Raw genomic sequence first — 25,602 nt, forward strand, 5'->3', positions numbered from 1 at the left:
ATAATGTATATGTCTGTGAAAATTAATAATTTAAGAGAAAATATTACATATGCATATTTTAAACACTAAATATAGCTCAGGCCACGCAAAGAGAATGTCTCATTTATTCTTTAAAATTCTGTCTGTTATATATGGTTTTCTCTAGTCTCTAAAACCTCAGATTTCTATATAGAGTAGGGTTTGATTTAAAAATAAGTTATGTCCATCAATTTTTATTTGGCTACAAAAGCTTACTATATTTAGGAACAATCCAGAATTGCAAGTTGGTTTATTGAATATATTTTTCACTTTCTTCCCTCTACTTTTAATGTGGTGCATTATCCTGTAAATTACATTCAGATTATCATCTCCTTAAGTTTATAAAATGTTTTTCAAAATAAAAGTAAAAAAAAAACAATTGTAAAGTTTCTTTTTAAGATACAAACTTCATGAAACATTATGTTTTTTGATAAGCATGATATCAGCAACATATTTGGTTGAGAATGAAAGGCAAAGCTTTACAGAAACAGGAATATCTGAGTCAAATTTTTCCATAATTTGTTTTTATGTATTATATTTCACAAAATGCATGTAACTGGATTAGTTCTGCAATAGATTAAATTTGTTTTCTCACAAAATAGAACTTAAACAAAAGCAGGTGCTGTTTTCTGATGGAACACTATGAACCTATTTCCATAATGAGTTTTACAGACACATAAATCTTCAATTCACATTCTGCATTTTATAAAAGTTGCCTGCTACTAAAACCTTCAAGAAAACTACAAATTTTAAATTGGTTGTTAATTTGAGGGTCTTTGAACATTTAGACATTAAAAGATAACTTTAAATTCCATAGCATTTACAGACAAGAAGAGCATGCTATTTTTAAAAATTATTTAAACACTTTTCAAAGAAAATTATTTCATTAATTTTTTAAATATTTATTTTAATATTTATCATCAGATAATACCTCAACACCTTACCATGAAATTTAATTATATGAGTTAAATAAAATACAATTTGACATTTAATGCTCACATTGAACTTATATCTGTTCCCATAGAGAACTATACACCTTATGTATTATATTGCAAAAACATTAACAATGGAAACATATTCATGTTGCTTAAAATAGTCTTGTATACACTAACCTGAATTTTTATTAATACATCAAATGAAATAAAATAGTCTCAAGTACAATTTAATATATATCTTTAGTTTTACATTTTATGTATCACAGAATGGTGCAGTAAAGTATGAAAAATATATTGAGCTGCTATCTAGGAGACTATAATAATTAAATAGTCCTGTGTCCTAAATAATCAAACTACTCTGAAAGCATATTTGTTTTTTATTAGTGTCACATTTCTGTGTAATATTTAAATTTCCTTGAAAGCCAAAGTAAATAATTTAAAGCATATCCTAATTATAAACATAAAATTGAACAATGTCAAGGTATAATTTAAAAATTTAGAACAGATTTTAAATAACAGTTGTAGATATTAACAGAAATATGGAATCAGTTACCTTTAATACTGGACTTTTAATTTTACATATTTTTTCTCGAGTTCAAAGTAGAAAATATGATGGAAGGGTCACAGGATCCTTAGGGTGTCACTTTTCCAGCTCAGAACCAGCCACCTTTCCATCTGTGGCTGGTAGCATCTTTGCTTGAGCTCTTTTCAGGTCACGGGGCTGGTTCCATCCACTAGGCCCAGCAGGCTGTCCTTGGCTCATGCTAGCAGCTCAGATTCTGTGCCTGCCAAGAGTGAGCAAGGCATAGAGCAGTGAGGTGTGTGTAAGCCAGTGTGGGTTCTGGCCACTGCTCACAGCCAGGTGTGCCAGCTGTGGCAGAGTGGGCAGCTCTAGGCCCTGGCACAGGTGCTGGCACCCAGTGAGGCTGTGGCTGGACCAGGTGTATTAAAATTATCTTCCACTGTGGGTGCCAGGCAGCTTGGAGACACCAGACACTGCAGAGCCTCAAAGAGTGTCAGCCCTGGCTTGGGGAGCACCTAGATCTAGGCTTCCAAAAGGGCCACTGCTCTTCTCTCTTCTCTCCTTTTAGTGATGAGTAGGGGCCATGTTTCATCCCCGTTTGTGTTATAGCTCTTTCAGTCCCATCATTTGGCAGGTCCTGAGTTTTTGTTCAACGTCCAAGTAGAATGAGTGGAAAACTGGAAGGTGAGCATGACAGAGAGAAGCTTCACTGAGCAACAAAACAGCTCACCAGAGATCCAAAGTGAGTAGCTCTTTCTTGCAGCTGGTAGTGCCGATGTCTGTGTGAGTCTGGCTGAGTCTGGGGTTTTTATATGCTCAGAAGGGAGGAATTGAGTGCTGATTGATCAATAGGTGGCCGTGGATGAGCCAAAAAAAGCACCATAAGTTCTCACTCCAAACCACAGACTCCACCTGGAACTGGTAACCCATCCCTGGCTTGAAGGTTGAGTTTCAACAGTGACCCACCCTTTGTGCCCAAGAACCTGTCTGCCTGCCACCATCTGCATTCAGTACAACTCAACCACTCTGTTTTCACAGAGGAGAACTTGCAACCCTGTGCCAAGCTGCCATTTGCCCCTTCCAGTCTCCCTCCTGTGTTCCTTGGCACCCCAAATCTGGAAGACACCAAGGCAGTGGTGGGGGATATTGTCAGTGCTGTCTTTAGTATGTGCACAACTGGCTGGGTTGCAACAGCACTCGGGCTTGACCACAGCTTTCCTCCAAAATTATTGCAGGTGCCAAGGGAAAGGCAGAGTCCAGGGAGTAAGAACAGAGACATCTGAGCCACTTGGGGGAGAGGCGCTTCCTGGTCCCCAAGAGTGCAGGGATCCTGAGTCTGGAGCTGCAGCTGGATAGCTGCAGCTGTGTCCCTGAGCCTAGCTCTTCTGCCTCACCAACTCAGCAGGGGGCAGGCTTCCCACCTGTTCCTGGCTCCCGCTGGCTCCATGGAGTGTGCAGCCCTGGCTGTGCCTCCCCTACTGCAGCTGGCACCCCCACAGAGGCTGCTCCAGATAGACCACCACTGCCATCAGAGGCAATTCTTTTAAAAACTACATTTTATTTAATGAATGATATTAAACACAAATAGCTAATTTTAGAAATATTGTGTTTTCCATGTTATAGTTACCCAGTGACTATGGAAATTAAATATGTATTACAAACTGAAAGTGAGAAAATCAAGACATAAAATTTTGTTTGTTTAGCCCATTGAAAATAAAAGTCAGAATATGCTTCAGTAAGGCTACCTGTGAATTAAAAAAACATAATTATTACAACAATCTATTACGGTTATTCCTTAAGTGATTCCTAGAAGTGACAATAATTCATGCTCTTAAGCTAATGATTTCATTTTTTTCTCACAGATTAAATATAAGCATATATATTTATAGCCAATTTAAAATATTTTTGACATGTGAAGTAGAGCATCAATGATGATACCAATAAGAAATTAAAATATAGCATATTATATTAAAAGTTGCTGTTTATAAACATGTTGTATTATTGGTATGTCATTTGCACATTTTTTCTCAACAAGTCTTGCTATGACCATGAAGACAGAAAGCACTGTAGGTATAGCAAACAGAAAGATATTTAATAAAGGAATTTAGAAACAGCTCTTATAAAACAGCTGTTTTATAGAAAATCTGAGGAAGAAAAAGCCAAGGAAATCTGCCAGTGACTTCTAGAAGATCAAAATTGTTTAGTTAACATGGGAAGTAGTCATTGATTTTCTCAGGCTTCTGCAGCACTAGTGGGAGTATTTTGATAGACAATGTCCACAGTCACTAGCAAAACCTTATGTCTGTCATATGCATGTCCTGTCCCATGTGATTCTTTGCTGCACCCACGTGAACAGGAGTGATACTTGCTTCTGTTATCCCCTCCAATGCTTTTGTTAATGCCTTGTATTTGTGGAATACAATCTAAAATTCTGCTGACAGGAATTATGAAGAAATAGATGTTCTGGGCTTCTAGTCTCTACGACACTGGGAAAAGAATACACAGAAAATTTATTATTGAGTGGCTAAAAGACAAAATGAAACAAACTCAAAATAGTTTTTAAGGTTTATACCTTTTAAAACAATTACATGGGACCTTAAAGATACTCTACCTAAGCAATACAATCTCCATTGCAGGGTATTAATCAACACACTTAACTATGTAGTCTCTTCAAGGAAGCTCAACCATATCTGAAAAAGAAAGAATTGCAGTCCATATATATAATTATTAGAGAACCTTTGTTTTTGTTCTTGAGAAAAATCTGAGAATTCCCTCTTCTGTGTTATTCTTGTCTCTTGTTTATAGTTGTCTCTATTTGTATATGCATAGTGACAGTTAAAGCTACAAATAAGTATATATAACTAAGATCTTTATGGATTTGTGCATTGTAGACATTTTGTGCAAATCAAATGATACCATATGTGGTTCTTTGTGTCTTGTTTCTGGCATTTCACATAATTTATCCAAGGCATTCATATTGTAAACAATGTGTTTTACTCACCTATTTAAACTAAGTTGGGGTAGAAGAATAAAGTGCTGAATATCTCAGTTACTGAACTCATTAGAGCTCTTAGTTTTCTCTTGAAGTCTGATCTAGATGGGTAGATCCAAGTATCTGGCTGATTATGTCTCTAAATCCTAATCATTCATTACTTTTCAGAAAACCTCAAACAAAAGCATTTTGGGAAATTCCTCCCACCATCTGTAGACCAGACAGTTATTATTACACACTCTAAGAATATTATGCTAGCTCCTCATAATATCCAACAAATTCTCATTCAATTTGTAGATATTACTATGAAACTGTACATTCTAAAATGGTAAGGCCAGAATTGGTCTTATTTGCCACTATATTCTCACTTTCTAATGCAATTCTTAGAACATAATACATACTACATGTGCAGCTAACAAATATATGAACAAATAAAAGACCTAATATAAAGAAATATTGCATTGAAGTTTCCAAGAACATAATGAATGAAAATTCTAAGTGATGAATTCCAACAAAATCAAGAAATAGATTGAATGCCAGATTCACAGTCTAAGAAAATATCATTATGTTTAGGTTTTAAATAATTACAACAAAATTTTATTTCATAGTGCTGATTTTGAAACTTTTCCTGGATCTTCAATTTATTAAAAAAAGATAAAGTGATAGGGAAGGAGAAAATAAAACTTAAAATGAGGAGGCTACCATCACTTAAACTATCATATGTTCTATGGTTTGGCTCCTTTCTGTGAAATCCCATGTTGAAACTGATCTCCAGTTTATCAGTGTTGAGAGGTAGGGCCTACTCCGAGATGTTTGGGTCATGGGAATGCCTTCATGTTTTTGGGCTGAGATGGGGTTGTGAAGTTTAGCTTCAGCAGGAATGATTATGTTTCTGAGAGAGCAAGTTGTTTTTAAAAAAATCTGTCTTCCTGGTTTCTCTCTCTTGCTTTCTCTCTCACCACATAATGTCTCTGAACCTGCCTGCTTCTTCTCCACTTCCTGGAATAAATGAACTCTACCAGAGTCCCTCACCAGGTCCATCTGCCCAATCTTAGACTTTCAGTAGCCAGGATTGTGGGCATTGACTTCTTTCTATTACAAAATACCTAACCTCAGGAATTCTGTTATAGAAACACAAAGTGTAATAAACCAATGTATATAGTAGATTACAAAGTAAAAGGCAGTATAAATTACTTATGGAATGGATAGTACAAAATCTATTTACATTTGAAAGAATAATATAGTAGATAGAGAATGCAGATTTTTATAGTAAAATGAGATACCCATGTCTCAGAAAGAGAGAGAGAGAGAGAGAGTTAGAAAGTAGTAAAATAATTTTCAGCATAGTTTGCAGAATAAAGGTGGACTGAAATATGAACACGTCTTCAAAAAAAAGAAAGCGAATAAAATTTTGGAGCATATTCATAAAATAAATGTGGACTGAAATGTGAAGACATTATAAAATCTATAATATTCTCAACCCCAGGAAATCAGGGTTCATTTCTCACAGATAATCAGTCATGTGAAGTCCTTCATTGAACCTGTTAAGCTAAGAGCCAGATCTCCCTAATCTATGGAAGTTTATTTAAAGCTTATTTGACAGGCATCACTGAACAAAAGGGAAGTTGAGTCCTGAGTGGGTGCACACCTGGGTGATTGGGAAAAATGTTGAAGCCAGAACATATGGGTTCAGTCCTTTATACTTCATATTCCCAGTGTCCTCACACAGCCTCATTAAGTCTCCCATTTTTCTGTGGCTCCACTATAAACTGGCTGGGGTGTCTGCCTCACATACTCTGAGGGTGACTGAGAACCACCATGGCTCTCCAAACTAAGACTAGGAGACACAGCAAGGCTTAGGAGCCTAGGGGAGCAGCCTGTGGTGTCATTTGAGATGTTCTGGGAGCTGAAAAGTAGCATTGTGTCACAACTCTACAAATTGAGGACAACATACAGGAAGGTGATTCACAGGCTAAAGCCCAAGTCCTAGATTGTGAATCCCTTAGCCGAGACCTTCAGCATTTTCTGCTTTCTTTTGAGGCAGGTTGGAGAGCTCCAGTGATCCTTGAGATCTGTGACTGCTGCATGTCACGATCATGGCATCTTAGAACCCTGAGTGTGAGAACCAATGAAACCTCCGTCCCAGTGATATGCAAATGTGTCCTTTCTCTAATCAATCTTCTAATGCAAATGTTAGAAGTTTTAAAGAACTTTGTTAAATTTTTTAATTTTTTTAAATTGTACTTTAGGTTCTAGGGTCCATGTGCAGATCATGCAGGGTTGTTGCATAGGTGCATACTATATGTGGCATTTCTCCCCATGTTATCCCTCCCCACACTCCCTACCCCCTGCTGTCCCTCCCCTAGCCTCCCCCAACTGCCCCCAGTGTGTGATGCTCCTCTCCCTGAGTTACATGTTTGCATGTTCAACACCCGCCTGTGAGTGAGAACATGTGGAGTTTCGTTTTCTGTTCTTGTGTCAATTTGCTAAGAATGATGGTTTCTAGATTCATCCAAGTTCCTACAAAGGACATGAACTCATTGTTTTTCATGGCAGTGTGGTATTCCATCGTGCATATGTGCCACATTTTCTTTGTCCAGTCTATCATTGATGAGCATTTGGGTTGGTTCCAGGTCTTTGCTATTGTACACAGGGCAGCAATGAATACACATGCGCATGTGTCTTTATAGTAGAACGATTTATAGTTCTTTGGGTTTTAAAATGCTTTTTCTGGCACTTTCACTTACTGCTATCTTAAACCTGGGTTCTCTCTCAATGATTTGCTCTTTTTTTCCTTGCCTCCTCATAAGTTTCTGTTATTTCTCTTATTTGCTTTTTTTTTTTTTTGGCTGAACTACCTTTACAGTTTCTCTGTCTTATAGCTGTTTGTTTAAGTAAATTTTAACCATTTTGCAAGGTACTGATCCAATTATTTTATATAGGTGCAGGATATGTGTGTGTGTGTGTGTGTGTGTGTGTGTGTGTGTGTGTGTACACACAATTACTGTGTATATATCAACACTATATTATGTAAATATACGCATAACACACCCATGGAGTCCACATCCACACACATTGCTTTGAGAAAGGCACTTTGTTCTGGGAATGAGGCTTATAAGCAGTGGGTGTGGGAATCAAAGTGAGGCAGTTTAACTTCAAGACATCGCTCTAAACCATGACACCATATTACTCTCAGCTGTCTTTTTCACTTTGGATACTGATATACAACAGACACTTCATGCTAATTCCGGGAAATGATCATTTTGAAATGTGCAGGAAATGTTGCCTGTTCCCTTCTTTATCTGGATCCCTTCTTCACTATGACTTTGCTTTTTCTCACCTAGGATTACTTTTCTGACACATGCATGGGTACATCCCATTAAAGTAAGAGAGTTTTACTTTGTGTAAGGCACTGACAGAATCTCTCTTTCTCCATATACACCTGAACGTGACTGTCCTCTTTCTCCGTTCCAATTGTTTAACACCAAATACCTTTTACCTTTTCAGATGTCACAAGGATGTGACTGAGTATTTTCAAGGGCATCCACTTTTGCTTCCTCCTCCTACCTTTGAATCCTGCATCTGCATTGCTGGGTCTCAGGCCAAAGAGGAAACCCTTGTTTCCCATTCCAGGATATTTTGATGACCAACTTTTCTTATGTTGTGAATTTGAAGGACAAGGGCAGATAATGAGAAATGGATAGACAGGGACCTGTGTTCTGAGACCTGGGCCAGAGGACTGATGGAGGTGGAGAAGAATCTCAGTGATTCTGGCAGGCATCATGGATCACTAAGGGCCAGAGGAGTGGAACATATGGGCACAGGGTGAGAGGCCTGTGACAGGACACAGCCTATCTCCTTCACAGCAGAATGTTAATAGGCATTAGATTTTAATAAACAGAGAACATATCTCTGAGTCAGCATCAAAAATTTCTACAGTCCAGAAGAAGGAATAGCCACAGCACCTAACCTCATCTTCCCTTGTGAGTATGGGAGTCACAGGGCAGTGAGAATGGAACAGCGTTTATCTGAGGTTAAAGCCAATGCTTCTCTCTCTTTAGTCCACACTTACAGTAAGGTCCATTGGATGCCGTGGCTACAAGTTTCTGAACTTCTGGCTTTTGAAGGAAAGACTTTCTCACCCTCTGTGCTGAAGGTATTCTATGTATTATGAAATCTGGTTAGTGGCTCTTATCATCAAGAAATCTTGAAAAGTACAAGGCACTCAGAAGGCCTACATTAATAGTTTCCAGCCACTTAGAGACATCAGAGGTGTTCCTGCCAAGGGTGCACTGACCTTTTTCATCTCACTGTCCTAGAGTTAGTGGGTCTGTCTCTGGTCATCTTGAAGGAGATGGATCATCCTTCACTCCCTCTACTTCAGTATCTTGTGCATCTTCCTCAATGGTTTTGCCATGTTGTTTTCATAATGATTGTCCAGTTGATACTAAATCTTGAAAAAAAATTCCAAAAGAATATTTAATTCTTTTTTGGTCTCAATTGTCAATTGCCCTTTTACACGAATCTGGGGCAGATCTAAGGGGCTTCTTAGAGCTCATGTTTTATAGGACCACAGTCTCTGGATGTAGATCCTCAATGTCCACTTCTTAAAGATACATTCCATCCCACATTCTCTTCCAATGATGTAACTTCAAGACTGCTACTGTTGAATGTTCTAGTCCCTTTACTTTGTGTAGTGTTGTGACTATAGCTGATGTTTTACTCTAGCATAATAACACTTCTCCTGACTCTGTGGGAATCTTCACTGTGGAAAGGTAACTACCATGCTGTGAGCAAGCCCAAGTGGCTACATGAAGAGGCCCTTTGAATATATTCGAGGTAACAGCCCCAACTGAGGAACCCCAGACATCAGTCAGGATCATCTTCTAGACTGGGAGTAGAACATCTGTTGCCATTATTTAATTGGTGATCATGAAAATGACCATGTGGTAGGTAGACAGACTCAGTTGACTCACTAAAATCTGGGTTTTTATCAGAACTGGGTTTTGCTTGTTTTGTCTTGTTTTCTTTTTTCCTGACACTAATGTGTTCCCACTGTAACATGAGGTGATGATGATGTCTCAGGTCTAGGTTATCAGTGAGAATTCACAATCTGTGTGAATTTTAAGTATAAACACATTTTAAAGCAGACAGTCTGCTCCTCTGTCTATTTTCCCCTGGGTGATGCTGTTTGCTTTTTTAAACAGCTACAGAAGTCAATGTGGGTTAAACCTTTTGGGTTCTAGCTCAGGCATTGCTGGCAAGTTCTCAGAGAAGCAAGGCTCCTCAGGCTGCACCATTTGGCCCATGTCTGCAGATGGCTGTTCTATCTAGGTTTTTGTAAGTTCACTCTGATGTTCACACAGTGATAAAAATCACTTAATAATGCATTTCTCAGAATGTGTTTTTGTCACCATAGGACACATGCCTGTTAAATCCTCATTTTTGCCCAAAGATTCAGTGACAATTTAGGTGTAAAATAAATGTCCCCCCTAAAGTGATGAGGTGCAGACTTTATTGTATCAATAGGAGGGAGCTCCCACACTTGCAAATGCATTGTGCAAAATCCTGTCTGTCCATGATGTGCAAATTATGTTCCTGCCTGAGATCATTCAGCTGGAATCACACACCCACATATTTCCAGAATTCCATCCAATAAATTCACAAAGCAGTTGAAAATCACAATATACACTTTAGGTAATGGGCCATTAGAGATTATTTTAATTGTAGAAAAGCATACAAAACTATTTTGCATTTTACATATTTTTTATTTAACTGTAATAAAGTGACACTAAAACAGAAAAAAAGCCCGAACAGTATGATTCCTTTGCTTGAACAGTGAAGGACTCCCTTGTACATGCAGTTCCCAAACAGTCAGCTTTCTTTATCTTAATCATCTGTGGCCAGTGTAAAAGAAAGGCCTGACAGGGAAATTTAAGGAGCCATCCGGGTAACGCCATATGAGGGAATTCTTGGCTACATTCAAAAAACTCAGACTTCCACTTTCAAAATCCAGAAACACACCAACCCGGCCCAGAGGTTTCTCTACATAGTGAGCAAGCATTGGAAAGCTGGTCAAGAGACGGAAATGATGATTCACCTTCACACATAAAAGAAGAAATATGTCCACAGATGTAATCATGGTGCCATTCTTCCTTATCTGGGAGTCCTTACAGACACCCAGAGCCCAGTCCCAAGAGTCGTTCACATCCAGCTCCCAATAGTGTTTCCCAGAGGAGAAGCCCTGGGCTCCCCATGCAGCAAAATAGTCAGGTCTGTCAGAATTCACAGATCCACTTTCCCGTTCAGGTCTAAACAACCAACTTCTCACATCCTCAAACAGGCTGATAATGTGATTGCTTACTTCATAATTGAAGGAAATTTCCACTGTAGAAAAAAGAGAATGTTCCAGTGAAAAGCAGCTTCTACATTCTTAGGTTCAGATAAGAAAGAGACTCTCACTAGAAACCACAGGTCAAGATTAAAAGGCAACTTTTGTCTGGAAAAATGTTGGAATCAGAGGGTGTTAGGATATCTGCATAAGTACATGGCTAAACTACAAGGACCACAATTTCTATAAACTCAAAAATATAAGGGGAGGATTGTCATGCCTAAGTCTAGTCAGCTACTTCTTATGACAACTGAAAAACTGGAAGCTCTTGCACTGCATCCAAGTCCATGGCAATAAAATATATGTGCATTTCCTCTTCCCTGTCAGGGAAGAGCAGGAGGCTGGGGACAGGAGACGAGGTGGGGAGCCATTCTTACACCTAAATAAATTATCACTTTGCCAGAAATATGATCTGCCACTGAAGTAAGCAAATTCATACTTAAAGAGAAAATCTGAATCCATCTTCTGGAAAGTGCAGATTCCTTGCAGGAATTATCTGACTTTCATGCTGGATTTCAGCACAGACTTCTTTTATCTGCCTGATTGATCATGATCTGTCCTGGAGTTCTATCTAAGGGCTCATCAACCACCAAATCACTTTCCTATTGTTTGCAGATTCTCAGATTTGCATTGTTATTTAAGTTACTCATGGGTGTTTTGGTTGATTAAAATGCACATGATTAAAATTACAAATGCTATGAAACTTCACCTGAAGTTTACTTAAAAAAAAAAACACTGTCACCAAATCACAATCATTAACAGCACTTAATTTCAAGTTGAAATGTCCTGAATTAACTCAGTTCTGTATACCTCATGTAATACTTGTATACATGAAATTTTGTCAGAGAATGTTTCTAAGTCCTAAGGAGCCATTCTGCATGTTTTATGTTTTTCTAAGTAATATGTTATATGGCTGATTCTTATTACATTTTACCAGCTTTTAATTTAGTCTGTTTGATGATAGTGAAACTATAAATATAAAGACTTATTCACAAACTAGTTTCTTCCAGATGAAATACCATTACACTAGGAAAACTGCCCATAGAAACCATACTTGAAGACATTACATGTTGATCCCAGCAAGACGGCGACACTCACCTCGGAAGCGGTTGAGCCTGTGCACCAGTCCAGTGATGGGCCCTGCAGTTAACTCTGGATTCACAGGCTGGGGCATGTGCAGCAGCACGGACTCGCTCCTGCAAGGAAGCAGGTGCAGTTGGTTAACCTTTCTGGTGTCTGTGTTTAAGAAATAGATTCCAACAGGAAATCCTTCATTCAAACCCACTTCTGATATTGCCATGTAACTCCACAATCCTAGGATGGGTTTATGGCTCTCTTAGGGAATCTTTCTAAGGATTCACTCCATTTCTAACCTACTACCACTGAAAGATAATTGCCTCTCTCTCTATCTGCCACCAAATAGTTTGTTTCTAATTATGATTCTGAATCTTAAAATTAGGCAACTATATCCTAGTAACTTCTGCATTGAACTCTTCAAAACATTACCCCCTGAGTCACTTGGGAAAGTAAGAAAAGATTAAAATCTGATACAGGGCATAAGAAAACATATTCAACATAACACACGAACACCTGAGTACACACACATACACACACAATCACACTGACACATTATGTTAACAAATTATGTTTTCACTTTGTTGAAAACAGCTTGATGTTTTTCATAGCACACCTTGTGCTTCGGCCTGCAATGATGACCAAAAACATACCTTGCCATGATGTCTCCCAAATCCTGTAAAGAGAGAGAGAAAAAAGATACTTCTTTAGAAAGTTGTTATTCTGGCTGGGTGTAGTGACTCATATCTGTATTTCCAACGCTTTGGGAGGCCAAGGTGAATGGATCACCTGAGGACAGGAGATCCTGACTAGCCTGGCCAACATGGCAAAACCTCATCTCTGATAAAAATACAAAAAAATTAACTGGGTGTCATGGTGCATGCCTGCAGTCTCAGCTACTGGGGAGGGTGTGGCAGGAGAATTGCTTGAACACAGGAGGTAGAGGTTGCAGTGAGTTGAGATTAGGCCACTGCACTCAGACTGGGTGACAGAACAACACTCTGTCTCAAAAGAAGGAAGCAAATGAACACACAGGTTGTTAGATTCCACCTGTCTAGTCTTTAGGTTTTGAAAACTTTCGAAGTACTACGTACTATCACTGCAGGTCTTTTAAAATGTATTCTCATTTCTCACATTAATACCAGTAAGACCAATTGACAGAATCTGTTTCTGATAAATTCAGGACCCTGGATCTGAGTGAGAGAGAACGGTTGAGTAGTGACTGTGCATTGCTGCAGCTGTCTACAATGTGGTCTTTTTCAGGGCTAGTTCCTGAGGGGTAATGTGGCTCAAGTCAAGGGCATTTCAAACCTAGGACTGCCCAAAAAAAGGAAGAAGGAAATGTTAGTTTCTTCATAATTTCTATGTATCATCCAACATAGACAAAAATATTATTTTCACATGAAAGTTTTCTCTTCCAGAGTTTTAATGAAATGAACTGGAGAAGAAAGCTTGAGGTGGAAAATGTTCTGTGGAAATCTATCTGCACAGCTCCCTAAAGCTTTGTTTCTATGATTAGGTTAGGAGTTGTAGTTTATCTCTATAACTAGGTGGGAATGTCTATCACCATCAATGCAGGAGATGAAGTATGTCTTTGGTACCCAATGAAAAGCAAAGATGTAAATGTCAGCTAATACAAAGTGTCTCAAGGGACATCCTCAGTTCTTACCTGGAGCAGCTCCACATCTGGTTTATGACACATTTCCATTAGTTCCCGATACATTTCTTTCAAGTGCTTCTTCTTTTGATGCATGTTGATGCAACTTCTCTGGATTTGTGGAAATATCTCTTGGTGTTCCTTGCACAGTCTCTCTAAATGTTTTTCTTCCTTATGGAGAACTGGATGCACCTTCATATACTCAACCCTGATCATCTGTGCACGAAGAAGTGCATAGGCCTGGAGAGACATGGATTTTGTAGGTTACATACCCAGGTCGACTTCCACCTCACAGAACCCACTAATTCATCCTGACCTTTCCTTCGTTTAATTTTCATTCTTTGCAAACACTAGGATAAGTTAAAAAGATCTTCCTTAGTGGAGACCAGGAAGCTTCTCTGGAGTGCAGCTCCCACTGAGTGAGACATAGAACCAGAGCGATATCCACAGGCCACCCATCTGACAAAGGGCTAATACCCAGAATCTACAAAGAACTAAAACAGATTTACAGGAAAAAAACCAACAAACCCATCCAACAGTGGGCAAAGGATATGAACAGATACATTTCAAAAGAAGATATATGTGAGGCCAAGAAACATGAAAAATGCTCATCATCACTGGGCATTAGAGAAATGCAGACCAAAACCACATTGAGATACCACCTCACATCAGTTAGAATGGCGATCATTAAAAAATCAGGAGACAACAGATGCTGGAGAGGATGTGGAGAAATAGGAATGCTTTTACACTGTTGATGGGAGTGTAAATTAGTTCAACCATTGTGGAAGACAGTGTGGCAATTCCTCAAGGATCTAGAAATAGAAATTCCACTTGACCCAGCAATCTCATTACTCGGTGTATACCTAAAGGACTAGAAATCATTCTATTATAAAGACACATGCACACATGTGTTCATTGCAGCCCTGTGTAGAATAGCAAAGACCTGAAACCAACCCAAATGCCCACTGATGATAGACTGGACAAAGAAAATGTAGCACATATACACCATGGAATACTATGCAGCTATAAGAAATGATGAGTTTGTGTCCTTTGTTGGGACATGGATGAACCTGGAAACCATCATTTTCAAAAAACTGACACAAGAACAGAAAATCAAACACCACATGTTCTCACTCATAGGTGGACGTTGAACAATGAGAACATGTGGACACAGAGATGGGAGCCTCACACACTGAGGTCCATTGTGGGTGCTGGGGGGAATAGTGGGAGGGAAGGTAGGAGGGATAACGTGGGGAGAAATGTCAGTTATAGGTGATGGGGGGATGGGGGCAACAAACCACCTTGCCATGAATGTACCTATGCAACAATCTTCCATGACCTGCACATGTACCCCAGAACCTAAAAAAAGACCTTCCTTCAAAATGTTTATAATTCATCAATTCCTGAACACCTGCATAAAAGCCCTTTAGATTTAAATGTTTAAATATATGTCCTCTCAAATCTGAAATACCACTAGAAAACAAGTAAAATTTATCATTGATTGTTAAATCATCATCAACAATATATATATTTGTTACTCAATTAGTCTGTAGTCTCAAATCTTTGTACTTCACAGCCTAAACAGTCATTCTTAGTAAATGTTGTCAGTATATTCTAATCAGGGTCAGAAGTCATCACACAAAAAAGATCTCAATAAACATTGTAGCCCCTATCTCTGAAACTGACCACCTCTGCTCTGCCTCCTCCCTTCTTCTGTCTAAAGCTACAGTCTTGCCTCACCATTCTAAGAACATGAATCCCCATTCCATTGTGTTTCTCCTCCCAATATTGACAAACTGTTCTCTCACTCCCCTAGTCATTTTCGTTTCTTCTCCTCAGCTTTTCATCACGTTACATTTTCTCCTACTCAAACAGGCATCATGGTCTGGGTCCTTTGCTATCAGATTTCACTAACACAGGCATAGTTCTTAAATTACTGTTTCCACCCACTTTTTTCCCTAGGAGCAACATCATATTTACTGCTAAATGCCTTTATTTCTCATTTATGTATTATTTAATCAGTATTACATAATTCATCTCATACAGAAACCTCTGCCTGAAATACTGATTAATTTTAAGCGCACACTGGCCTCTCAGAATTTACATATATATATATGTATGTATGTAAATATACATATATATATTTACTTATCTGAAAAACATTTCCAGAACACCTGAACAATTGTTATGTTGAACAGTCAGGTTGTTTTCCAGGCTATAAATAAACATATGACAAAATCTGGCATATGAGAATTTCAACTCAAGTTGCTAATATAAATGTTCTCGGCATGCCTGACTCAAACATGTCCTGAAGACACATGATCTCATACTTACACTCCAGAGGATGCTTGTTTTTACCTCCTCACTTAGATTTCTCTGATTTTCTTGAATTTTTTCCCATAAAATCCTCATTTGCTTTAAGAGCTTCTCCTGCAAAAGAATTATGAGGGTGAGCAACAGAAAATCAAATACCATAGATTCCATACTCTGAGTGAGATACGCAGGCAAGGGTTAAAATGTATGAACAGACTAGAGAGAGGAAAATAAACCAAGTTTTTTCACTGCTCATCCTCGGTATTTTCAAATCTGAGGTTTCAGATGTATAACAGTTTAGGGAACTGGTGAGTGAAGATTTCTTGTAACCTAGGTAATGATCAGTGAAACACCCTTCCACTATGCTGGCCGCCTGCTTTTGTCATTTGTCCAGTAAGATTAAATACATTTCCAAAATGTATTTTCTTTGTTCTTGTAGTTTTGGTAGCTTTTCGATGCCTTTAGTGTTATACTGTAGAGTCAAAGTAATAGTGACATTCACTTAATCACCCTCTTTTTGGGTGCAGGCTTTGTGAAGGCAGGTATAGTTGCATATTGAATTCAAAATTTCATCATTGGTACCTCCAAAAGCACCTGGCACTCAGTAAAGGATGGAGTGATCACCACAATGGTTCTCATCTCCCTTCTCATCTCTTTAACTCCTCCACCCTCCAGCCTGCAGGTGATCCCAGCACTGTGTCTTACCCGGTGTTCTTCAGCTGCCCCTTCAATGGGACAGTGTTTGTGAGCCCCGTGCTCCTGAGAGTTAGAGCACAGTGAGCAGAGCAGACTCTTGTCCGTGGCACAGAACATCTTCTTTGTTTCCCTATGGGTCCCACATACTTGTGTCTCAGAGCTCAGGAATTGCCAGACACTGGCTTTCCTGGCAATCGTCACTAAATTCTTCAGAAAAATGTCAGTTTTGAAATCCTTTTGATGTGATGGCTCCCTGCACGTAGGGCAGTTGGCAGGACTTTGGGCTTCTTCCCAGGAAAGGCAGAGGCAGGGTCTACAGAAGCTGTGCCCACAGCCTATGGTGACAGGGTCTACCAGGTAGTTCAGGCAGATGACACAGGTGAGTTCCTTCTGGAAGGCCTGTTGGAAGTCTGAGTCCATTTTCCTGGGGGAAGAAAACCACAAGAATTTAATCTTCTGCCCTGGAGAGACAAAGATCCAAGCAAAGTCTCAATCAGGTTGTGATCAAATAACATCTTGTTTTTTTTTCTAGAGAAGAATTGGCTTTCATTTGCAATGACAGAGATAGGACAAATAGAAAACTGAGGCACTAAGAGCCATCAACCTCTGCAGAAAAATGTGATTGTTCTCCAGTCAACGCACAACCAGCTTTCCAAACCCAACTCTTTTGCACAGAAGAATGTCAGTTTTTTGAGGTGTTAGTGTCCACCAAGTTGCTTGGGCTTCTAGGATTTAATCAAGCTATCAACTCATGGGGTAGTTACACTCTAAATTGCCAGGGACTGGTTTGGAGAAGGGATGCTAACTAAGCTCTTCTACTCTCATCGTTTGATTTAACTGTAACAAGGATCCCTCAGAGTTGTCCAGAGGGCCCCTGCTTGAAAATAAAGCAGAAGTCATTCTTTGTCCAAAACCAGGCAAAGCTAGCCTTTACACTCCAAGGCAAAACAAACCAAGGTAAAGGTACTTCTCCAAGATAGAACAAACAATCATTTTTTAGGCTGCTGTGTTCATTCAATCAACAAAAACTTTGTGGCATGTTTACTATTCCTGGACTGTCTGTTAGTTTGCGGATATATTGATAAAATATAGAAGGGTATACAGAGGATAGAAATGTTTTCTAAGCCCTTTGGAAGCATTGTCATTACTCTTTCACACAGTCAGAAAAATACTCAGTATCATGCAATAATAAAAGGCACTAGACAGTAAGGTGGTGTTTTAAATGGAAGGGGTGGGGGAAGAAAACATAGGCCAGGCAAGGTAGCTCAAACTTGTAATCCTAGCATTTTGGGAGACCAAGTCAGGCAGATTTTTTGAGCTCAGTTCTAGACTGGGCGACATGATGGCAAAGTGTCTAGATCAGCCTGTCTCTAAAAACACACACACACAGCCGGGCCTGGTGGTTTATGCCTGTAATCCAAGCACTTTGGAGGCCAAGGCAGGTGGATCACTTGAGGTCGGGAGTTCAAGACCAGCCTGACCAACATGGTGAAACCCCATCTTTACACACACACACACACACACACACACACACACACACACACTATATAGATTATATATGTAAAGCCCAACATGGTGGTCCATGCCTGTAGTCCCATCTACTTTGGGGGATGAGGCTGAAGAATTGCTTGAGGTATTAAGTAGAGCCAGTAGTGAGGATTATTTCCACCACTGCACTCTAGGCTGTGTGTCCCTGTCTAAAACAAAGAAAGAGACAAAGAAAGGAAAAATCTAAAATCCTGGTTTCTACACAGTATAAATACAGAAACCCTCTATTTCTGATATTTCTGCATAGTTGCCCGTGAGACTTTCCTACATGGATAGCCATTTCTGGCTTTCTCCCACAGAGGAACTGAGGTTTCTGAAGAGACTTTTACCGTGTTTTAGAAAAAAATGTTTGCCCAAATCATTCAAAGCACTCTACCTATGTACAGGCATACATTGCAACATAGGCACATTTTCCCTAGTAGAGTAGAATATAACACATTTTTACACATAGATTACAACACTCCTAACCCATTTACAGAGTCTTCAGAGATTAAAGAATTACTAGATATTTGGAAACTACTGCAAAATGATTATAATCTATAAAACAACTAAAAAATACATTAAGTAAAAAATTAATCATAACATTAATTTGAGGATCATGCAGCAAGACAGATGACAAAAATGTTTAATTTGTAAATAGGTTAAATGGAGCTTGTAAACCTATGGGTTATGTTTAAAATAATTTAAAAAAAGAAATGGAGCTGTTTTTAAAACTCAGAAAATGACATCATTTCATCTAAAAAAAAATCTAAGTTTGCAGATAAAGTCCCCAAATTTTGTTTGTTTTGGTTTGTAACCTAATAGCAGCTCCTACTCTGGAAAGTGTACACTTACCTCAGAAATAGATCTACGTTCTCACCAAAGCTTGCTGTCCAAACAGATGAAGTCAGCTCAGGGATCAGGGTCTCACGGCGCAGTGGCGGTAGCTGTTGGAAGTCTCCAAGGCCAGTTGCAAAGCCACTCTGTGGGTGCTGGAGAAGAATGAGCTTGGCTCCTGCGGTGTCCTTTTATACGTCTCTGAAGACCACACCCCTTTCCTCTAATTGGATTTCAGAGGGCGTAGGTGGGTGTTAACACAGTTGATTAAAGTTTCTTCAAAACAAAAGGTTTTTTTTTTTTTTTTTTTTTTCTTAATGACGTTTCGCTGTGTCGCCCAGGCTGGAGTGCCGCGAAGCTATCGCAGTTCACTGAAACCTCCGCCTCTGAAGTTCAAGCAATTCTCCTGCCTCAGCCTCCCAAGTAGCTGGGATTACAGGTGCCCGCTGCCAGGCCTGGCTAACTTTTTTTTTTTTTTGCATTTTTAGTAGGAGAGGGTTTCACTATGTTGGCTAGATTTATCTGGAATTCCTGACCTCAAGTGATCTGCCTGCCTTGGACTACAAAAGTGCTGGAATTGCAGCCTGAGCCACAGCCCCCAGCAATTCACTTTTATGGTAATATAAGAATTTAATCTAAGGCTACTCCTGGCCTCCCGACTCCAGAAGGAATATTTTTCCTTCTTGTGCTACAGATGAAGCCTTCCAAGGGCCTCTCAGCAGCCGTGGGACATACGATTCCCTCCTATATTACCTGGCACTGCCCAACCCAGCTCAAGGGTTATAGGGAGAAAGTCTAGAAAGCTCTAGCCAGGTGCAGTGGCAGGCACCTGTAGTCCCAGCTACTATGGAGGCAGAGGCGGAAGAATCGCTTGTGCCTGGGAGGCGGAGGTCGCAGTGAGCCGAGATCATGCCACTGCAATGATATAGTGAGATTCTGTCTCCAAAACACATAAATCAATAAATAAATATAAAAAAATTGATGATTACGAATACAATATACTAAGATATTTATGACAAAATATAAAGTAAGCAGAAAGCATATAAAATTGTAAATAGAATTTGGTTACTTTAACAAATATAGAAAAAATTAAAGGGATTTAATCAATTAGTATAATAATTGTGTTATCTTTAGGGAAATATTGGGAGAACTGTTTCCTTATTGTTTATAATTTTTTCCAACTTTTTTTGTGGGTAAGAAGTCAATAATGAGAATAACACTTTCAGTAGATTTCAAACACGGTGTATTCCATGAAGCTGATTTTCTAACTTGAAAAGAAAAATGATGATGTCCCTCCTTGACAAAGTGCCTCATCATTAGAAACATGGTTTGTTTAGGACACATAGCTTTTTCTTTCCTTATTTCTATATTTGTTTCATTTTCTCCAAATAATCTAGTTTGTGTCTCTATTTGATGTTTACAATTCCTGAAACAACTGAGCAGTGCATTGCACATAATAATTTCTCACTAAGTAAATTAAGCTGAATGTTGAATTTCCATCCAAACCTTTGAAACCAAAGGAAGAACTGTGTCTTCATCCTTCTTTTCTTGTATCATTTCTTTCCCCTGTAACAAAGGATACAGCGTGTTAACACAAGATACAGAGAAAGAGAATGTGTGTGTGTGTGTGTGTGTGTGTGTGTGTGTTTATATGTGTACATGCTTTACATATGGTAACCACATCAATTTTTGTATTTGTAGCAATGCCTTGTAATTTTGATTCAGAAGCCCATAGCATTTTATTAAAATTATGTTTCATTTGATTGTCTCATCTGTTTATGGGAGCTGCTAACAGGGATTCTGTGTTTCATTTACCACATACTATTACAAAATGTGAGTTCATGATACTAAATTCATAAATATTGAACATAGCCAAAATTCAAATTATGGGGGTTTTAGTTATTTATATTTTTCCTTTGTCAACAGGGTACAACTGAAATAACAATATGGACCTCCTATTTCATTCTAAAACTAGTACTGATTTAGGCAAGTTACTTAACTCCTGATCTTTTTTTATCTCAGCGACGAAATGGGGCTTCTGCCCTGCCCAACTTGCAGAATTGCTCTGAAGATTAAAAATCACATATTGTGTAAATATTCAATACAGTAATTGGCTCATAGAAAATGATCAGCCAGTTGTAAATGCTAACTGTTAGTAAAACTAAATTACAAAATGAAAGTGCTAAATTAATGAATAACATAATTAATCCTTTCTTAATGGAATGATTGCTTCTCATTGGTTAATTAAGTTGTGACGGAATTGGTATGTTGAATTCAGTGACTCAGAGTTCATCTACTCAGGGCATGTTGACACACTTTCAGTTATGCTGAATCACTCTTATGGCAATAGCAACCCCATCACTCCTTTTGGAATGTGAGTTCTGTGAAAGTGTTTAAATCATAGCAGGCAGCCAAATATTGTAGAAAGACTGAAATAAATGCTGTGTTGCGTGTTCCTAACAGGTTTAGCTTTAAAAATAAGAATATTATTAGTTAACATTTGGTAAATACTTACAATTTGTCAGGCATCTTACTAAACATTAGTAGGTTATCTTATTTTAATATTGATATTACTTCTGTGAGTAGATTACTAGGACACCTAGGTTGAAGAAAGTCTTGTCAGTATTTGCATATCTGGGGTTATCAGTTATTTATTATTCTGGCATAAATAATAATCACTATCATTTTTCCCATTGGCATATGCAGCTGTTTCTGTGCTTTTAAAAGCCTCAGCACAGTAGTTTCATAAGACTTAAAAATATGGTACCCATGTATGCTATCGTTCTTAATTTGCCTATAATAGGATGTTAAAATATACATTTAATGCTTGAAAAATAGTGACTTGAATTGTACAGGTCTACTTAAGCACATTATTTATTAAAAATAAATACAGTCAGCCCTTTCTATCTGTATATTTTGCATCAGCAAGTAAGGGTAGATAGAAAATATAGTATTATTCACTGTAATCCCAGGTACTTAGGAAATCGAGAAAGGAGGATTGCTTGAGCCCAGGAGTTTGAGGCTGTAGTGAGGTGTGAGCAAGCCTGCGCAATCCAGCCTGGTGAGAGATCTATCTCTTAAGAAAACAAAATACAATACAGTATTGAAAGCAAGGAACCACATATGTGAATGGCCAACATTTTACTTTTAAAGATGGTGAACTATAACTTGCCAAATTATTTTTTTGTTTTCAAACTTATATTTTTAAATATTAGTATTGCATACAGAAAATGATTTTGCTAAAAATATCACAAAGTAGAAAAGACACAAATCCAGTAAAAAGGCTCTAAAGTGAGTGACTTTATTTCTGTGGAACAAATCTCAACAATCATTTTTCATTTAGCTTTGTTATGTTACAACTTTCATCACAGAATGATACTCAGGACATGAGCCTGAATCTGAGAAGCTCAGATGTAGCTAATAAAGAACTAACAAAAAATATAAGGTAAGAGAATTATGAATGTGTTTCTAAAAACAAAAAAAAAAAACAGAACTGATACATTCCATTTGGACTCTTAGACATGATTTTTGGAATTATTTTCTGTTTTATCTTATTGCCTACTTCACTGTCTTAACAATGTGAAGATCAGGATGTCAAAGGGCATGAAGCATGTGGTGAGAGTTATATTATGCTAGTTAGCCCAAGGGGACTAGACGTGGCTTCAGATTCCACATACTCAGCTACATTTCCTCACTGAGGCACGGGAAGGTGATCCAGAACATCTTATCTGGCTCTGTGAATGCTGTACTTAAATTATTCTGAAAATCACTCGAAAAGATGAAATATTAAATAATTTTCACTACCATCTGGATTATTATACTGATATATCAATTTGATTTGTTGAGTGGTTTGTTCACCGTCAGCCTGTTAATTCCACAGAAGAGGGACAACTTTTTATATATGCATGTCTTTTCTGCAGGACTTGAGTATGCACAAATTTCGATATTTATCCAGGTCCTGGACCCAATCCCCATAGATGACTGATTAAAATCAGTTTTGCTCTGAAATTTTATTTTGTGTATGGAAATACATTTTCATGAAACTAAAACTATATTCATTTTATTTTGATTTCCAATATTTTTGAGAATGATTAATGATCACCTGATGTTTCTGTAATGAGCATTTATTGATCTTTAGGGTTACCAGATAGACTTTTTTATAGGTAGGAAAAGAAAAAATGACTCCCTCTTATAATATCAATTTTCCTCTTTTTTGTCCTGTGGAAAAATATCATAGTTGATTTCTTGCAAGCCATTAGAACATTTCAAAATATATGTAGTAAATGATAAATATAATATATTCTCATGCAATGTAATATAATTTTTGAATATCTTTATTTTCAATATCTTTCTGTTTCTTATTTTAAAAGAATATATGTTTATTTTAGAAAATGTAAAGATCAAGAAAGCCACGGCAGAAATTAAACATCTCCCTAGTTCCATCAGAAAAATCATAAAAGGATTATATTCTTATGTGTATAATTCTGGCCCCTTTCCTATTTTAAATATATTTTTGTTTATGTATACACAAAACCCAGTAAATCCTTCTATATGTAATGTATATAATAAACATATATATTTTTTTCTATGTTTGGTATTTAGAGGTGCTTTTCCTCCTACATCTTGACTATCACAATTTTTTCTACCAAACATTGACCATCTCCAGGTTGATCTTATATGTATCGCAGAAGGGGTTAGGTCATTGGACAGCCAGAAATGACTCTGTCTTTCTGTCCAGGGATTATCAAAGAGTTGGGCTCAGGAATAAGAGGATGTTTTAGGAAGTTTGATTGGTTGGGCAATGGCAGCATATTTTTAACTTACCCATTGCCCTGCTTATTTTGTTGTTGTTCTTAAGGTACAGGTTCTCACACTGTCTCCCAAGCTGGAGGTCAGTGGTGGAATCTTAGCTCACTGCAGCCTCAAACACCTGTGCTCAATCAATCTTCCTACCTCAGGCTCCAAAATCACTAGGACTAGTCACGTGCCACAATGCTTAGCTAATATTTGTACTTTTATTTGTCGAGATAGGGTGTCCCTATGTTGCCCAGGATTGTCTCCAACTCCTGGCCTCAAGCAGTCCTCCCACCTCAGCCTCCCAAATTTATGAGATTAAAAGCATGAGCCACTGCTCTGGAGCTTATTTATTTACGTCAGAGTTTGTTCTTCTCTTCCCGGTCTATTGCATGAACTATCTGAGCTCCTACTGTAAAATATTCTTCTGCCGTGGTCATGTGAAACATTACAAAATTGTTTCTGATGATTCTTCATGTTTTATGTCACATATTCTAACATGATAGTGTGACTTTTTAAAAAAGAACAAAAAATAAAATTTTGGCTAATCACAAACAAGACTTTAATGATCACTGTTGTGCTATAACTTATTATAATGCATTAAAAAATCAGGACTTATTTGTAATGTGCCTTGAGACAGATACTTCAGTCACTGATTTCTCAGACCTCAGTTTTCTTCTCTGTGAAATACTAATACAAACTGTGTGTAATTTATTTTGAAGAATTTGGAAAATTGTAACTAAATACTCTTATCAAGAATGATGGCTGTGTTTTCTATATTGTTACTGTTGTAGCACTGAACCACTTACCACTTTAAGTTTTTGCTCAAAGTGAAAATATAATTAATTAATATGTATTTCATAGACTATCATTTTTTTTTTTGAGACAGTCTCTCTCTATAGGTCAGGCTGGAGTTCAGTGGCATAATCAGCTCACTGCAATCTCTGCCTGCCGGGTTCAAGCAATTCTCCCTCCTCCTGAGTAGCTGGGTCTACAGGCATGCGCCACCATGCCTGGCTAACTTTTTGTAATTTTAGTAGTCGGAGTTTCATCATGCTTTCCAGGCTAGTCTCGCACCCCTGACCTTGTGATCAGCCCACCTCTGGCTCCCAAGCGGCTGGGATTACAGGCTTGTACTACCTTCCCTGGCCAGACTAGTCTTTAGAGATGATTGAATGTGGAAGTTCAGTTGACAAGTGACTTGTTCAAATTGTTAAATTAGAAATATTCAATGTTAAAATGGTAGCATGCTCTTGTGTTTCTCTTCTGTAACATTTAGGCAACTAATAAAGACCATACTGTTTTATCAACAGGCATGTCATCCATGCTCCAAGCAGCCACAGCAAGTATTCAAGGGAGTCATTTTCAGGAATTTCTGATGCTCTGTTTGATATTGAAACCAAAGTGGATCTTTGCAAAACTAAGGGAGAAGTGAAGAGAAAGACTGCTGTTGCAGCCTTCACAGTGCAGGCAGCTGCAGAGGCTTTGAAAGAAGCAGCCTGAGAGGGTTCTTTAGAGAATCCATAGAGATTTTTGTGGTATATCATTCAGAAAGACTTATGATGGGTATATTGGTGAAGTTTAAAGGAGTATATTAGAAATAAAGCTAGACATTATATACAGTCATGTGAGTGTTCATATATTTATCTGTGTATATATGTTTCTTTTATTTCCTTGTTATGGACTAAAAATAAAAAAATAATAATTAGGCAAAAAAAATAATTATTCTGAAATGGAAGAATCAAACTCAGTAAAACATCCAAGGGGAATGGGTAAATATGGTAAAACCCTCATCTGGCATTATCAGGGAATCAAGTCTAATCTGTTCATGTCACTTCACACATA

General features: G+C 38.0%; 1 protein-coding gene and 1 long non-coding RNA gene across 5 annotated transcripts in view; one reads left to right on the forward strand and one right to left on the reverse strand.

The window, feature by feature from the left end:
* LOC141583256 (uncharacterized) overlaps positions 1–25,368 on the forward strand; it is a 44,693-nt gene extending 19,325 nt beyond the window's left edge. The window contains exons 6-7 of one of the 4 annotated variants that reach the window (XR_012515940.1): positions 2,111–2,218; positions 25,071–25,368. This is a non-coding gene — a long non-coding RNA (uncharacterized LOC141583256). Of the gene's footprint in view, positions 1–2,110; positions 2,539–2,711; positions 3,411–6,512; positions 6,870–25,070 lie in introns of those variants that run through there. The other 3 variants (XR_012515939.1, XR_012515938.1, XR_012515937.1) reach the window with 3 other exon arrangements.
* Positions 10,250–17,019, reverse strand: LOC141583268 (tripartite motif-containing protein 43-like). The gene is made up of 6 exons (XM_074392546.1): positions 16,609–17,019; positions 15,925–16,020; positions 13,603–13,830; positions 12,587–12,609; positions 11,958–12,055; positions 10,250–10,855 (listed from the first exon to the last, which is right to left on the reverse strand). Exons 1-6 carry the CDS (start codon positions 17,017–17,019, stop codon positions 10,362–10,364), a joined length of 1,350 nt encoding a protein of 449 aa, XP_074248647.1. The 3' UTR covers positions 10,250–10,361.
* Positions 25,369–25,602: the final 234 nt, after the last annotated feature.

The sequence above is a fragment of the Saimiri boliviensis genome (assembly GCF_048565385.1).
Source record: "Saimiri boliviensis isolate mSaiBol1 chromosome 19 unlocalized genomic scaffold, mSaiBol1.pri SUPER_19_unloc_2, whole genome shotgun sequence".
NCBI lineage: Eukaryota > Metazoa > Chordata > Mammalia > Primates > Cebidae > Saimiri > Saimiri boliviensis.